The sequence below is a fragment of the Nicotiana attenuata genome, unplaced genomic scaffold (genome assembly GCF_001879085.1).
Source record: "Nicotiana attenuata strain UT unplaced genomic scaffold, NIATTr2, whole genome shotgun sequence".
Classification (NCBI taxonomy): Eukaryota; Viridiplantae; Streptophyta; class Magnoliopsida; order Solanales; family Solanaceae; genus Nicotiana; species Nicotiana attenuata.
The window spans coordinates 193,910-210,815 of record NW_017671381.1 but is presented as its reverse complement, the minus strand read 5'-3'; the positions used below and the strand labels follow the sequence as shown (position 1 = coordinate 210,815).

At 40.9% G+C, this 16,906-nt stretch overlaps 1 protein-coding gene across 1 annotated transcript; it reads right to left on the bottom strand.

Annotated features, from left to right (window-relative positions):
- Positions 1-3,310: 3,310 nt before the first annotated feature.
- LOC109207943 lies at positions 3,311-3,835 on the bottom strand. The gene has a single exon (XM_019370941.1). The coding sequence runs from the start codon at positions 3,833-3,835 to the stop codon at positions 3,311-3,313; it is 525 nt and encodes a 174-aa protein (XP_019226486.1).
- Between the last annotated feature and the right edge of the window lie 13,071 nt (positions 3,836-16,906).

Below are 16,906 nucleotides of genomic sequence, written 5' to 3'. Positions count from 1 at the left end.
GATCTCAACCATACACATTCCCTACTTGCTTCATGAATAACTATTATCTCAGCATGATTTGAAGAAGTAGAAACAATAGATTGCTTTGTGGAGCGCCATGATATGACAGTACCTCCATATGTAAATATGTACCCGATTTGAGATCGAGCTTTATGGGGATCAGATAAATAACCTGCATCTGCATAACCAACAAGATCTGTACTATCTTTGTTAGCATAAAACAAACCCATATCAAGAGTTCCCTTTAAATATCGCAATATATGCTTAATCCTGTTCCAATGCTTCGTGTAGGAGAAGAACTATATCTTGCTAGTAAATTAACAGAAAATGTTATGTCAGGCCTTGTAGCATTAGCAAGATACATTAGTGCACCAATTGCACTGAGATAGGGTATTTTGGGACCAAGGAGTTCCTCATCCTCTTCTGGAGGTCGAAACAAATCCTTACTCACTTCAAGTGATCGAACAACCATTGGTGTACTCAATGGGTGCGCTTTGTCCATGTAAAAGCGTTTTAAGACCCTTTCTGTATAGGCAGATTGATGGGTAAAGATCCCGTCTGCTAAATGTTCAATTTGCAGACCAAGACAAAGTTTTGTCTTTCCAAGATCTTTCATCTCAAATTCTTTCTTAAGATATTCAATTGCCTTCTGGAGTTCCAACATGATTTTATGTCATCAACATAAACAGCAAGTATAACAAATTCTGAAGCCATTTTCTTTATAAAAATACATGGACAAATAACATCATTTATATGACATTCTTTCAGCAAATATTCAATGAGGCGATTATACCACATGCGCCCAGATTGCTTTAAACCATACAAAGATCTTTTTAATATGATTGAGTACATTTCCCGAGATTTTGGATATGCTTCAGGCATTTTAAATCCTTTAGGGATTTTTATGTAAATTTCATTATCAAGTGATCCGTATAGATAAGCTGTAACCACATCCATTAGATGTATTTCAAGCCTTTCACGTAAGGCTAAACTGATGTGATATCGAAATGTTATGGCATCCATGACAGGTGAATATGTTTCTTTATAATCGACTCCAGGTCGTTGTGAGAATCCTTGTGCGACAAGGCGAGCCTTGTATCTTTTAACTTCATTTTTATCATTCCTTTTTCACACAAAAACCCACTTATGACCAACTGGCTTTATACCAGCAGGTGTTTGGACTACTGGTCCAAAGACCTCTCTTTTAGCAAGTGACTTCAATTCCGATTGAATTGCCTCTTGCCATTTTGGCCAATCAGATCTTTGTTGACATTCTTCGACAGATCGGGGTTCACGATTCTCACTATCTTGCATAATATTAAGTGCAATATTATCCAGCACTATTTCAAATCGATTTAAATTAATCCCATCACTGGTAGAACTTATTATAAGTTCCTTACTCACTTGAGCTTCAGGTTCATTGATTTATTCAGGAATCTCAGAACTAATCAGATCTTAAGTCTCTTCAGGAAATCCCTTCATAGTATCGTTTTGATCATTTGTCGATTTTCTTTTTCGAGGATTTCGATCCTTAGAACCCAAAGGCCTACCATGCTTAGGCGTGCTTTTGGTTCACTAGCTCTCATGCTAGTAGATGGTCCTACTGGGACATCAATTCGGACAAGAACATTCTCTGCAGGGATATGTGACTTAGTTATCCTTTTCAAATTAGTAAATGCGTCTGGCATTTGATTTGCTATATTCTGTAAATGGATGATCTTCTGGACCTCCTGATTACATATAGGGGTACGTGGATCAAAGTGAGATAATGATGAAACTTTCCACACAATTTATCTTTTTATTTCCTTTTTCTCTCCCCCTAATTGTGGGAAAATTGTTTTATCAAATCGACAATCTACAAATCGAGCAGTAAATAAATCTCCTGTCAATTGTTCAAGATAGAGAATAATAGAGGGTGATTCAAACCCAACATATATTCCTATCTTTCTCTGTGGTCCCATCTTACTACGCTGTGGTGGTACTACTGGCACATATACAGCACATTCAAAAATTCGTAGATGGGCAATATTTGGTTCATGACCAAAAACTAATTGTGACGGAGAATATTTATTATAATGTGTCGGTCTGAGACGGATAAGTGATGCTGCATACAAGATAGCATGGCCCCAAACAGTAGTGGGCAATTTTGTTTTCATAAGTAGTGGTCTTGCTATCAATTACAGGCGTTTAATAAATGACTCTACAAGGTCATTTTGAGTATGAACATAAGCTAAAGGATGTTCAACGTTTATCCCAACTGATAGACAATAATCATCAAAAGCGTGAGATGAGAATTCTCCATCATTATCAAGGCGAATAGCCTTTATAGGATAATCTGGGAATTGTGCCCTTAATCGAATTATTTGGGCTAATAGCTTTGGAAACGCCAGGTTGCGAGATGATAGTAGGCACACATGAGACCATCTTGAAGATGCATCTATTAGGACCATAAAATATCTAAACAACCCACTTGGTGGGTGAATAGGTCCACATATATCCCCATGTATACACTCTAAAAAGGCAGGGGATTCAATGCCAACCTTCATTGGTGATGGTCTAGTGATCATTTTGCCTTGATAACAAACATCACAAGAAAATTCGTCATTTGTAAGAATCTTCAGGTTCTTTAATGGATGCCCACTCGAATTTTCAGTAATTCGTCTCATCATTATTGATCAAGGATGGCCCAAACGGCCATGCCAAAGCACAAAAGTATTTGAATCCGTAAACATCTGGTTTACGATAGAGCGCTCTTCAACTGTACTAATTTTTTAATAGTATAAGCCGGAAGATAAAGTTGCTAACTTTTCTACAATGCATTTCTGACCAGAAATATTCTTTGTAATACAAAGATATTCCATGTTCATTACATCTATTGTCTCAACATGATACCTATTTCGGCGGATATCTACAAAACTCAACAAGTTTCTTCGGGACTTAGAGGAGAATAATGCATTGTCTATAATAAGTTTTGTTCCCTTAAAAAGAAATATAATGGCTCTTCCGGAGCCTTCAATCAAACTTATATTACCAGAAATTGTTGAAACATTTGCTTTTTTCTTATGCAAATAAGAAAAGTATTTCTGATCCTTGAATATGGCATGAGTTGTTCCACTATCAATAACACAAATATCTTCATGATTTGTCTTTGATCCAAACATAATTTGAGAATTATCCATATTCTTCAAAATGACATAAATAAAATATATTATAGTAAATATCATTATCAAAGCATAACTTTTATTTATGTACATCAATTACATAACCATACTATCTATTACAAACAACAAAAATTAAAATATTTACATTTCTACAGATCACTACCAATTACATGACTTGTTTCTCCTTCTGGAAGTGCAAAGTAATCAGCTACACCCAAATGCATGAAGTCTAAATTATATTTAGAAATAAAATTTGCTTTGGCATTTTTCTCTGTCTTCTTCAGGGAGACTTGATAAAGCTCAACCAGGTGCTTTGGCGTACGACAGGTACGTGACCAGTGCCCTTTTCCTCCACATCTATTGCATGTATTTTCTGCATTTGGTGCTTGCACCGCTTCATGCTTTTGTTCCTTCCTTTTCCACTGCTGGTGGTGAGGAGGGTTCTTTGGTGCATTATTATTACCATGATTAGAGTTTCTTCCCCGACCACGGCCATGACCACGAGTGGGGCCACGACATCTTCCACGTTTAGCTTGGTGAAAGTTCATCTCATTCACTTCAAGGAATGTACAAGAACCAGTAGGTCGGCCTTCATGGTTTTTCATTAATAGCCCATTATGTTGCTCGGCTATAAGAAGATGTGAGATAAGTTCAGAATACTTTTTAAATCTCATCTCTCGATATTGCTGCTGCAGGAGCATATATAGCATAACCAGGAGAACTAATTTTTCTCTTTCACCAAGAAAAAATAAGAGAAAAAGATGATTTAAATATAACTTTAGTTGAACTCATATTATGTTGTTGATACAGGAAGGTGATTGTATTTTGTGTTTACCCATAAAATGGTACAGTTGAATTTATATGTGGTTTCAAGATAAGTGGACTAATTTGATCCTGAAAATAATAAAATAATTAAAGAATTGTGCAATACTTAGCCTTAAAATGTAGATGAAGCAGCAGAGATGACAGTTCCGGTAACAACAACGATGAAATCAAAAAGTGAGAAAGTAAAATTGTATTAAGCTTTGTACATAATGTAGTGTAAGTTTGCTAGAAATTCATGTCCTTTACAATGATAACTGAGCTCACTATTTATAGTTGTGTCTAGGGAAGGAGGTCTTAGGATCGTGCCCTCCTTTAATGTCAATTATGAGGGTCATTGATGAAGATATAACGGTGGACATAAATGCCAAATTCTTCGTAACGGGTTGTCGCTCTTAATGCCGCATAATATTCTTTATTAAATGCTACCGGACGCAGAGCATTTAACACACCTTGATGATCGTTATGCCTTCCGGTGACGAGTGGTATAGTTGTGTTCGGTCTTTAGCCATCCCCGTCTTGGGTTCCACGTGTCTTTCCTTTGGATGACCACGTGTCATATCATACTTTACCCTATACAGATAGTCCCCCTGCTTTCCAGTGACATAACTTTGTGTTACCGGGAAGTTGGTAGAAACACTCTTTTGGTGGGGATTACTATAACTCCCTCTGAAGACTTCTGACGGTTATTTAGATGCACGTCTCTCTGCATTTAACGCCTCGAACACGCGTCATCCCACGATTCAGCACAGCTTTTTCCAATTATCGAGGTAATCATGGCCATGAATTTAGCCGCCAAAATTTTTCTTATACGCATCATCCTTTTTCCCTTGTACTTCATAATTATCCAAGCTTCTGATTTGCACTTTTGTTTTCCATCTTCTCTCTAATTCTCTTCAAACAAAAAACCTTCTCCATCTTTCATACAATGGCTTCTTCCTCAAAGTACACCAGTTCTTCAAAGAACAAGAATAAGGCCGAGGGCTCTGTTCCTGCAACGGTGGGCTCCATCATCGCGAGAAGTCTATTTACCACAAAATACTTCGAAGAGAGATTCCCTACTACTAATTCTCGCACATGGGCCGTCAGTAGGTACCCTTCTTTAATCCGTTCTTCCAGCATTCCTGTTGTGGAGGAAGACTGCCACTGCCATGAGTTGGATATTATCGCTCCTGATCTATCAGACAGAGTGACCCTTCCCAAGGAGGATTTTATATATTTTTACATGCATCCCTTTACTTTGGGTGCATTTTCTTTGAGTGGAGAGCTTGATTTCGTGATTGCGGGGTTTTGCCTTCGCTACCAAGTATGTATGGCACAAGTAAGTCCTTCTATGTAGAGGATGGTTGCTTGCCTTCGGCGTATGTGCCAGGAGACCGGAGAAGAGCTAACCTTAGCTCAGATGATGAATCTCCACTCTCCCAAGATCTTCATGCGGGGGAATGATAAACCTCTACAAACGTGGCCACCATGCTTTGTTGACTAGCATGGATGATGATAGCGACTGTGGGTGGATGGAACGGTTCGCTGCAGTTGCCACCAACAACATCATCCAACAACGGCTTCATCCTTTCCGGCCGCTTGGAACCGCACTCGTAAGATCTTTGTTTAATATTTTTACTAAATATTCTTCTATAGTCGTATTGATCTTTTATCCTTCGCATATTTCAGCAACTCGATGGATCCCACCGATGGTTCAAGGTTTAGACCGGTTGGTTCAGAAGATTTTGGACGTTACAACGCCCGAAACTCGTTTGTGGAAAGAACTGGCCCCTAAATTTGGGCAGAAGGCCAAAAATCATGGTAATTCAAAACTCACATTGTTTCAATTTTTCATGAGAAGAACTTGACTAATCCCTTCTATCTTATTCTTGAAATCAGGTCTTCCCGGGGGGTCTTTTGTTGTCCCCGAGGAGGATGTCTTGGCTGATCGTACTGATGCGGCGAGGCTGCTTCAGGAGGCGCTTACTCGAGCAAGTGTCCCCGGAATTGCTTTAGGCACAAGTGTTTTATCACGAAGTCCCCGACCAGAGAATAAGCAACCAAAAATAAGGCGTTCTTCCATGGCCAGGGAAAAGAATAAGAGGGCGAAGATTATTGCCCCCAAGTCATCTCCGAAAGTTGTGATCACTAGCCCTCCTTCCGGACCGACCATAGACACCATGATGATCAACGATGATGGAGAAGCTAGTGATGATGGGGCTTCTCTACACAGAAGGCGACTTTCATCATCAACTCAATAGAATGCTCAATCTGTTAAGTTAGTTACACCACCCGAGGACGACGCCTCGACACTTTGGGGGGAGTTTGATTTAGTGGAAAATGTAACTCCCGTTTTGGGCCCCAATTGATGTGACCGGTGTTGCAGGGCTGAGTACCGAGTCCCTGCCCTCTTTGGTTGGAGAGCATCCAACAACCAGCACTGGTTCTTATTCTTCAACTCCATCTTCATCAACACCAGCAATTGCTACATCATCTCCATCTTCTTCCACTCTTCCACCAGCAACTGCTACATCATCTCCACCGGCCGCATCTGATGAAGAAGATGTTCCTCTTCCCCAGTCCTCATTTCATGGGATCTTGGGGCAAAATTATGTTGCCCCTTCTGAAGATCCACAAAGGAGGAGGAATGTTACTCTTTCGGTCTCTACTGGATGCAATTTGCTATCACGGCCGGTGGAGCTTGCTAATTATCTGAAGCCTTTGGCTTCAGAGAAAGATTGGGAAAAGATTCAGGCACTCTCGGGAGAGTATTTGCTGAACAACGCCATGCATAATGCCGCAGCGGTACGTTCTTTTCTTCATTTGTTATTCTTCTACTTTTGTGTATTTTGAGTTTTACCTTTCTTGTTTTGTAGGCCAACTTCCTTGCTTCCGAGGGCCTTCAGAGGTTGATTCGTGATAAGGAAGAACTTACTTCTACTCGAGATCAACTTTTGGCAGAGAGGGAGCAAGGTGTCGCTTGCCTCTCGGAACTGGAAGCCAAGGCTATTGAGCCCGTTGCATTAGAAGCTCGTTTGGAGCAAAGCGAGAAAGAGGGCTAGATTTGACGAAGCTAAGGCTAAATGGGCTGAAGTCCATGACTTCGTTCTTGCTGCAACCGAGCGTGAGGCTGCCATTGCTGAAAAAGTGACATACTTAAAGGCAGCCTTGAACTCCAAAATTGAAGAGCTTGCTGCTACGGGTGCAAAACATGCCCAGTTGGAGGAGAAGTATAGGAAAACAATCGAGCATAAGGCTCTTTAGTTCAACTTTCCGTGATCTTGATGTTAGTCTCAAATTTGTTAGTCCGCCCGGGAAAGCCTTTCTACCGAGGTAACCCAACTCAAAGAAGAACTTGAGGAGAAAAACCTTGGAAGAGGCCAAAGCAAGTATCATTGATTTTGATGCCGAAATTGCTAAGGCCTATGAGCTTGAGTTAGCTGCTAAAAACTGGCTCCCAGGGCAGTCTCATGCTCCCGGTTCCTCTGGTTCCGATTTTGAGTTCGCAGAAACTGAAGAAGAAACGGAGGACGATGATGCTGGAGACCAAACTGTGGAAAATGTCGAGCCATCGGTGGATCCATCTATTTCTCTCGGGGATGCGGACACTTCTCTTCCTCCTGGTTTGGAGGTACTACAGTTTAGCTATTAGCATGTTTGTGTAAATAAAAACATATTTTTTGCTCAAGTACTGTATGAGTCTCACTTTCGTTTGAATATCCATGCAAGTCTTTAACCTTTGCATTTGCTTATGAATTAAGCGCACGTTTTTATGTTCGTGTTATATTATGTGCAGCCTCAAATGCATTTTCCTCGAAGCATTTTGATTCGGGGCATTAACCGTTTTACGTGAGGGTTTCTATAAGTATTGTGCAAGTTTACTTTTTTGTGTTTTCGGGTGAATTTTTCCCCGAAGGCATTCCAGATTCTGGGCATTAACCCTTTTACGTGATGCTTTCTATAAGTATTGTGCAAGTTTACTTTTTGCGCCCTTTTGTGTATGTTTTTGAGTGCATTTTTCCCCGAAGGCATTTTGATCCCGGGCATAAATTCTTCCGAAACCAACACTTTAACGTGAGGGTTTCCATAAGAAGGGCCCTCTTATGTTTACGGTGCTCTTGAAGAGGACGTCTCTTGTTCATTACAATACTAGCATTTGAATACTTGTTTAACTTTCAAATAACAAAATTATTTCATCGTTCAGACAAGAAACAAGATAAAAACAAAAGGATTTCATTTCATTAATTCCTTCTATTTTCAAAAGTACACAAGCATTTGCTATGCTGAAAAGAAATTGCCATTACTTATGGCTATCTTGTACAACTTGTTTCTACGGGGCTGGCTACGCAGTCCCCGATCCCGATGATGCATTCATGTTTCCGGATTTTCATTTCCCGGTCGACGTGGCAGTCATTGTTGTCATATCCTCATATCATTCCCCCCTAGTGTTCGAATGTGAAGAATGCGAATTGGAACACTGGAAGTCTTGTACCTTCAAAGATTCCACCAATGAATTGCTAAATAATCCTTAACTCGGTAACACACCTTACTTCCCCTCAGGAATCTATGCTATCGAGCAAAAGACTATCTAACACCCCTCTAGTGGTTTGTGCTCGTGAACGGTGGGGTAACCTTTGCTCAATAGCAAACTTAACTTCCCAATGGGAATTTTCTACAGAGCCAAAGACTATCTAACTGTCCCTGAGTGGAAACTTGCTTGTTTGCTTGCTATTAAAGGTCTTATTGTTGATGTCTTTGTAGTATGCTTTCTGTCGCCGCCTCGTTAAAAACCTTGCCAAAAAAACCCAACTGGGACAAAAACTGAACAAAGGGAAAAAAAGTGCAGCACATAGCCTCGTTAAAAACCTTGCCAAAAAAACCCAACTGGGACAAAAACTGAACAAAGGGAAAAAAAGTGCAGCACATACTTTCTGATTGGATAATGTTCATCAACAATAATAACTTTTGAGGTGCGCCACGTTCCAATTGTTGGGCAACTTATCTCCATTCTGGTTCTCCAACTCGTATGAACCTTTGGTGATAACTGAAATCCGGTAGGGACTTCCCACGCTGGACCCAACTTCCCCCCATTGAGCTCCCGAGTATTTTGAGTTACTTTCCTTAGAACCAAATCTCCTACTTTGAAATAATAGAGGTTAGATCTTCGATTATAATACCGATCCATTCTCTGCTTTTGAGCTGCCATTCTTACATGCGCTAAGTCCCTGCGTTCCTCGAGCAGCTTTAAGTTGATTAACAATGCTTCGTTGTTCGACTCTTCATCTGCCTGGAAATATCTCAAGGTGGGTTCCCCTACTTCCACCGGGATCTGCACTGTACACAAGGGAAAAAGGAGTTTCTCATGTGCTCGACTTGGCCGTTGTTCGATAGGCCTATAGAACTCTAGGTAATTCTTCGGGCCAATTGCCTTTAGCTGCTTCTAACCTTTTCTTATGGTTTTGAATAATCGCTTTATTTGCGGATTCCGCTTGACCATTTGCACTCGGATGATAGGGTGAAGATTGATCATCTTTTTTTTCAAATCTTTGAGGAACTTTGTAACTTTTGCACCGATAAATTATGGCCCATTGTCGCATGCAATCTCTTTTGGTATTCCGAACCTGTAAATTATATTTTCCCACAAGAAATTGACCACTTCGCGTTCCCCTATCTTCTGATAAGGACCTGCTTCCACCCACTTAAAAAATATTTAGTCAAAATTAAAAGAAATCTTACATTTTCGGGAGTCGATGGCAGCGGCCCGATGATGTCCATCCCCCATTTCATGTACGACCACGAGGACAGAACTGAATGTAAGGGTTCTGCGGGATGATGCACTAGTGGTGTGTATAGCGTGAAAAGTGGTGAAAGTTTTCTCCAACATATCATGATCAATAATATTATCACCACATAATTTCAATTGGCAAATAATTCTGAACATAGCAGAATTATACTCACTTATATATTTAAAATCTTGTAGCCTTAGATAAGTCCAATCATAACGTGCCTGTGGAAGAACGACCATCTTCAGGTGGTCATATCTATCTTTCAAATTATTCCACAGTATGACTGGATCTTTAATAGTGAGATATTCCATTTTCAGGCCCTCATCAAGGTGATGGCGTAGGAATATGATTGCTTTGGCACGGTCTTGGTTTGATGCCTGATTTTTATCCTTGATGGTGTCTGCCAGACCCATCGCATTAAGATGAATTTCAGCATCAAGCACCCAAGACCTGTAGCTTTTGCCTGATATATCTAGTGCTACGAATTCAAGTTTAGAAAGATTTGACATTATTTAGAAAGAATTTCTAAAAGATAATGGCAGAGTCTCGTGCTGATAACGTGTTATAAATAACGACTATAAAGTAAATAAACTAAAGACAACTATAGAGAGAAACTGATCTATTATTCAACTTCAAACTTATGTACATAATAAACTGAAATCTCCTCTATTTATAAAAGAAAGCAAGCTGTTGTGTAAGCTGCTACTGCAAGCTGTTGTGTAAGATGCTACTGTACCAGATATAGATAATCTTCAACTGGGGGTAATATTTATCGATAACGGAGTACCGAAAGGATAAGCTTATTGTACCAGGTATGGATAATCTTTTACCGGGGGTAATGTTTATCCATAACGGAATATCGAAAGGATAAGCTTATTGTACCCGGTATGGAAAATATTCTACTGGGGGTAATGTTTATCCATAACGGAGTAACAAAAGGATAAGCTTATTGTACCCGGTATAGATAATCTTCTACCGGGGGTAATGTTTATCCATAACGGAGTATCGAAAGGATAAGCTTATTGTACCCGGTATGGATAATCTTCTACCGAGGGTAATGTTGATCCATAACGGAGTATCGAAAGGATAAGCTTATTGTACCCGATATGGATAATCTTCTACCGTGGGTAATGTTTATCCATAACCGAGTACCGAAGTGATAAGCTTCTTTAGGAGGTTTATTTCAAATATAGTACTAAATAGATAAACATCTTTACGGCGGAGTCTCATATGGATAAGCTTCTTCAGGAAGCTTATTTACAACGGAGCACTAAATGAACATCCATAATATAATATATTTATAACAAAAGGGATATATTTACAGCAAGGTTCACCAGCCTGATATATTACTACTTCACTTTAATTTTTCGTACTGTGCCTGAGTGGTTGCCGCATATCCCTTCGTGGACCTCTCTCATGACATAGTTAGCTGCGAGTTCCCCTAATCATCGGGCCAACGGGACTTGGAAAGAATTTATATATAATTGTCCTCTTTTGAAGCTATACCGCGCTGCTTTGGTGCGCAACGCCGGGATACATTGGGATCTTTGGGCAACTTCCCATGCTCAAGATAGTCGATGATCTCATTTCACTAGTCTCAGACCAAATTAGTCAAATTTACCTCAAAATAACCATCCGCATCCAGGACTGAGTTCATCAGTTGTAGTACCATCCCAGACTCTGATCCCTTCATTTTCGTCGATGATCCTAAGTTTGCCAATGCATCTGCTTCTGTGTTATCCTCCCTTGGATATGATTAATTGACCACTCCCAGAATCGTACCAACAGAGCCTGGACTTTTATCACGTATTGCTGCATGCGTTCTTCTTTGGTGTCAAAGATCCCGTAGACCTGATTTACCACCAATTGTGAGTCACATTTGATTTCGATGACCTCGGAGTCAAGTCCCCAGGCCGATTCGAGCTCTGCAATCAAAGCTTCATACTCTACTTCATTGTTAGTTAAAGGGATCGTTCTGATGGCTTGCCTTAGGGTTTCCTTCGAAGGCGTGATTAAGACTATCTCGAGCCCGGACCCTTTCACGTTGGAAGCTCCATCCGTGTATAAGGTCCAAACCCCCGATGTCGATTCCGACACCATTACTGCCTCTTTGGTTGCCAAAGGCAATAATCTCGGACTAAAATCAGCCATAAAGTCGGCCAAGACTTGAGACTTAATTGTAGTCCTCCATTTATATTAGATGTTGAGTTCACTCATTTTGACGGCCCATTTGGACAACGTTCTCGAGAGCTCAGGTTTATGGAGAATGTTCTGCATAGGGAAAGTAGTCACCACGGCTATTGGGTGGCATTGGAAGTAGGGCCTTAGCTTCCGAGCGGCAACTACAAGAGCTAAGGCCAGTTTCTCCAAAAGTGGGTAGCGGGTTTCTGCTCCCGTTAAAATTTTGATAACATAATAAATGGGAGATTGTGTACCTTCGTCCTATCGGACCAAAATCGCATTTACCGCAACTTCAGAAACCGCAAGGTAAATTAGCAACGTTTCACCTTCTTTTGGTTTTGAGAGCAATGGAGGGCTTGACAAGTACTTCTTCAAATCCCTCAAAGTCTGCTGGCACTCCAGTGTCCATTCGAAATTATTGATCTTTTTGACAAGTGCGACGAAGTGATGATATTTTTCTGATGATCGGGAAATGAATCTGCTTAAAGTTGCTAATCTTCCCGTGAGCTTTTGGACTTCCTTTACGTTTGACAGTTGATCCGGGATGTCTTCTATGGCCTTTATTTTATCGGGGTTTACCTCAATTCCCTTAGGTGAGACAAGAAATCCCAGAAACTTACTAGAACTAACCCCAAGCGCGCACTTCTCGGGATTAAGTTTCATATTATGCTTCCTCAGAGTGTCGAAAGTTTCTTGTAGATTTTTAAGGTGGTCACCTGCATTCAAATATTTGACGAGCATATCTTCTATATAAACTTCCATAGTTTTTCCTATTTGATTTTCAAACATCCTGTTCACAAGCCATTGATAAGTGGCTTCCGCATTTTTCAACCCGAAGGGCATCACATTGTAACAATATGTAGCCAAATTCGTTATAAACAAAGTCTTCCGGGTTTGTCTTGATTTGGTTGTACCCAGAATAAGAAACGAGGAAACTCATTAACTCGTGAACGGTCATGGCATCAATCATTTGATCGATATTTGGCAATGGGAACGAGTCTTTTGGGCACGCCTTATTAAGATAATTATAATCTATACACATGTGAAATTTATTGTTCTTCTTAGGAACTACAACTAAATAAGCTAGCCAGTCCGGATATCTTACCTCTCGGATCAAACCGATATTAAGTTAGCGGGTTACCTCTTATTTGACGAATTTATTCCTAGCTTCGGCAATAGGGCGCTTCTTTAGTCTTACTGAAGCTATGTTGGGATCCAAGCTTAACTTATGCACGGTTACCTCCATCGGGATATCTGTCATATCCTCATGCGACGATGCAAAACAATGAGCATTAGATTTAAGAAATATAATAAAATCAGACCTGTGTTCCAGGTGTAGTCCTGTCCCTAAGTGGAATTTCCTTTGTAGGAATTCTTCTAACAATACAACTTGCTCTAGTTCTTTCGCCGCGGATTTCGTTGCATCCGTCTCTTCTGGAACTTGGAAATACCTCGGCACCTGATAATGCTCCGACGCCTCTGTCCCCGGGCTCACTTTTTCTGGTTCGGGAGTAGGTGTCGGTTCTTGTAATTTCCAAGCCACGTGTTCCTTTCCTTTTCTACTGGGGACCGAAATTGCATTCATCTCTCTTGCTGTCGGTTGATCCCCCATATCTGCTTGATTCCTTCAGGCGTTGGAAACTTCAACAATTGGTGATATGTTGATGGCACAACTTTCATCGCGTGTAACCATGGCCTTCCCAGGATAATGTTGTATCCCATGTCGCCATCTACTACCTCGAAAAGGGCTATTTTTATTACTCCTTCAGCGTTCGTGAGCAATAATATCTCTCCCTGGGTCGTCATGCTTGCGAGGTGTCACGACCCAGATTTCCCACCCTCGCGGGTCGTGATGGCGCCTACTCGTGGAAGCTAGTCAAGCCAAGAACCCTTGCACACATTAACCTATCTCGTTTTATACATGATTAATCAATTAAATTATCAATGAATAAGCAGTTAAGAGACAGGGAAAAACAAAATTTAGCGGAAGTCTGAACTAAATATAGAACAGCGTCTAGAAAGCCAATACAAATCTCTACCCAGCATCTGGTGTCACAACAATACACGGACTGTCTAGGATTACTACAAATAAGAGTTTGAAATAAAGGACATAGTCTGTTTCGAATACAAATGTCAACAGAACATGAAAACTGATAAAAGGGACGCCGGGCCTATGGACGCCATCAAGGCTACCTCGGAGTCTCGTGGACTGAAGGTCGGCTCCCTGACTACTGCTGCGCACCGTAAGCTGCTCCGACACCTGGATCTGTGCAAAAGAGCACAGAGTGTAACATCAACACAACCGACCCCATGTGCTGGTAAGTGCCTAGCCTAACCCCGGCGAAGTAGTGACGAGGCTAGACCAGACTACCACATAAACCTGTGCTGTTATATATATATATACACATCAACAGCGGGAAAATAACAAGAATAAACATTTTAAATGGGAGGGGGAACATGCTTCTGGGATAGCAGATAATACAGAATTGCAGGAGAATAATAGGAACATAAATAAATTAACTCTAACACGGATAAGGGAAATAAAAGCAGATTTCACTATCAGTACACATCTCGTTGCAGGCGTGCAACCCGATCCCATTTCTCAATGTTTCCGTGGTAAGCGTACCACCCGCTCCCATTTCATCAAATCTCGTGGTAGGCGTACCACCCGCTCCCATTTCATCATAACTCGTGGTAGGCGTATCACCCGCTCCCATTTCAATCAATAACTTGTGGTAGGCGTACCACCCGCTCCCATTTCAATTCAAGACAAAGTCACAATAAAACTTACGGCAAGGAAAACCAAAGCAACACAATAAAAATTTCCCGACAAGGGAACAACAATATCAAAATAACCATCCCGGCAAGGGAGAATCAGCTATAACCAAATCCTAGCTCAACTCTTACTCAGCTCGATTAATACCAGTACTCAAGCATAAATGAAGCCCAAGAGAATAGCTAAATCTCTACTCAATATCAAGAATCACCAATTTAAAGCATCCGAAGGGTCATTTAAGAACACAACAACTATCAATTTAAGACTCACGGTCATGCTCGACACCAACGTATAGATACTCGTCACCATGCCTATACGTCGTACTCAACAAGAAGCAATTAACAAATAAGACTCAACTCCTAGTCCCTCAAGCTAGGGTTAGAGCAAACACTTACCTCAATGCCTTGAATACAACTCAAGCCTCAATTATAGCTTTACCCTGCGATTCCACCTCCAATTCGCTTGTATCTAATCATAAATTACTTAATTACATTAACAAACACTAAATGAATCAACCCCAATGCATGAAAATGAGGTTTCGAAAGTTTTACCCAAAAAATCAAAAATCGCCCCTGGGCCTACTTTGTCAAAACCCGAGGTTCGAACCGAAACCCGATTACCCATTCCCTCACGAACCCAAATATATAATTTGTTTTGAAATCGGACCTCAAATTGAGGTCCAAATCCCCAATTTTTGAAAAACCTAGGTTGTACCCAAAACACCTAATTTCCCCTATGAAAATCTATGATTTTAGGTTGAAATCATGTTATAAGATGTAAATGATTGAAAGAAATGAGTAAAAACTAACTTACAATTGATTTGGAAGAAGGTGTGTTCTTGAAAAATCGCCCAAAGGAGTTGTGTTTTGAAAATGGGGTGAAAATGACTTGAAAATCAACTAAGTATAAAAATTTGCAGGTTGCAGATATGGGAATTGCGAACAGGGGTTCGCAATTGTGAACCCCGACCCTCAGATATGGGAATTGCGAAGTCAAGTTCGCATTTGCGAACACTGAGCAAAAGGAGGGACTTCGCATTTGCGACCAAAAGTGTCGCATTTGCGAAATCCCAATTCCGCATTTGCGAGCCATGTGGTCGCATTTGCGATCCCAGGCCAACTGGGGCACCTTCGCATTTGCGAAGAAATATATCGCATTTGCGATGGAGGGTCAGGTCTGGCAACCTCGCATTTGCGAGAAGACCTTCGCGTTTGCGAGCTCGCATTTCGAGATGCGAAGCCTGTGGTCAGTTATACCAGAACTTTCAAGTTAAAAAAATGCAATCCGTGGCCTATCCAAAACTCACCCGAGCCCTCGGGGCTCCAAACCAAATATGCACACAACCTCAAAAATATCCTACGGACTATTCGCGCGATCAAATCGCCAAAATAACATCATAAACATCGAATTAAACCCCAAAATCCAAGAATTCTTTCAAACTTCATAAAATCTCGATTTTCCAATTTAGGTCCGAATCACGTCAAACGATGTCCGTTTTTAACCAAATTCCACAGAAACATCTTAAATCATATATGAGACCTGTACCGGGCGCCGGACCAAAATACGGGCCCGATACCAACACGTTCTAATAAATTTTCATTTCAAATTCCCTTAAACAATTTCAGAAAATAATTTTACATAAAAGTTCATTTCTCGGCCTTGGGACCTCGAAATTCGATTCCGGGCATACGCCCAAGTCCCATATTTTCCTACGGACCCTCCAGGACCGTCAAATTACGGGTCCGGGTCCGTTTACCCAAAATGTTGACCAAGGTCAAATCTATTCATTTTAACAGCAAAATTTATCATTTTTCACAGAATTACACATTTAAGCTTTCTGGTTACGCGCCCGGACTATGCACGCAAATCGAGACTACTCTAACTGAGGTTTTCAAGGCCTCAAAAGCACAGAATTCATTTAAAACAGGTGATGGCCCTTTGGGTCGTCACATTCTCCACCTCTAAAACAACCGTTCATCCTCGATCGGATAGAAGAAAGAAGTACCTGGGTCGGGGAAAAGATGAGGATAACGGCTCTGCATATCGGACTCGGACTCCCAGGTCGATGCCTCAGGAGGCTGACCTTTCCACTGGACACGGACAGAAGGGAAACTATTGGATCTCAACTGACGAACCTGTCGGTCTAGAATAGCAACCGGCTCCTCCTCGTAAGACAAGTCCTTGTCCAACTGGATAGT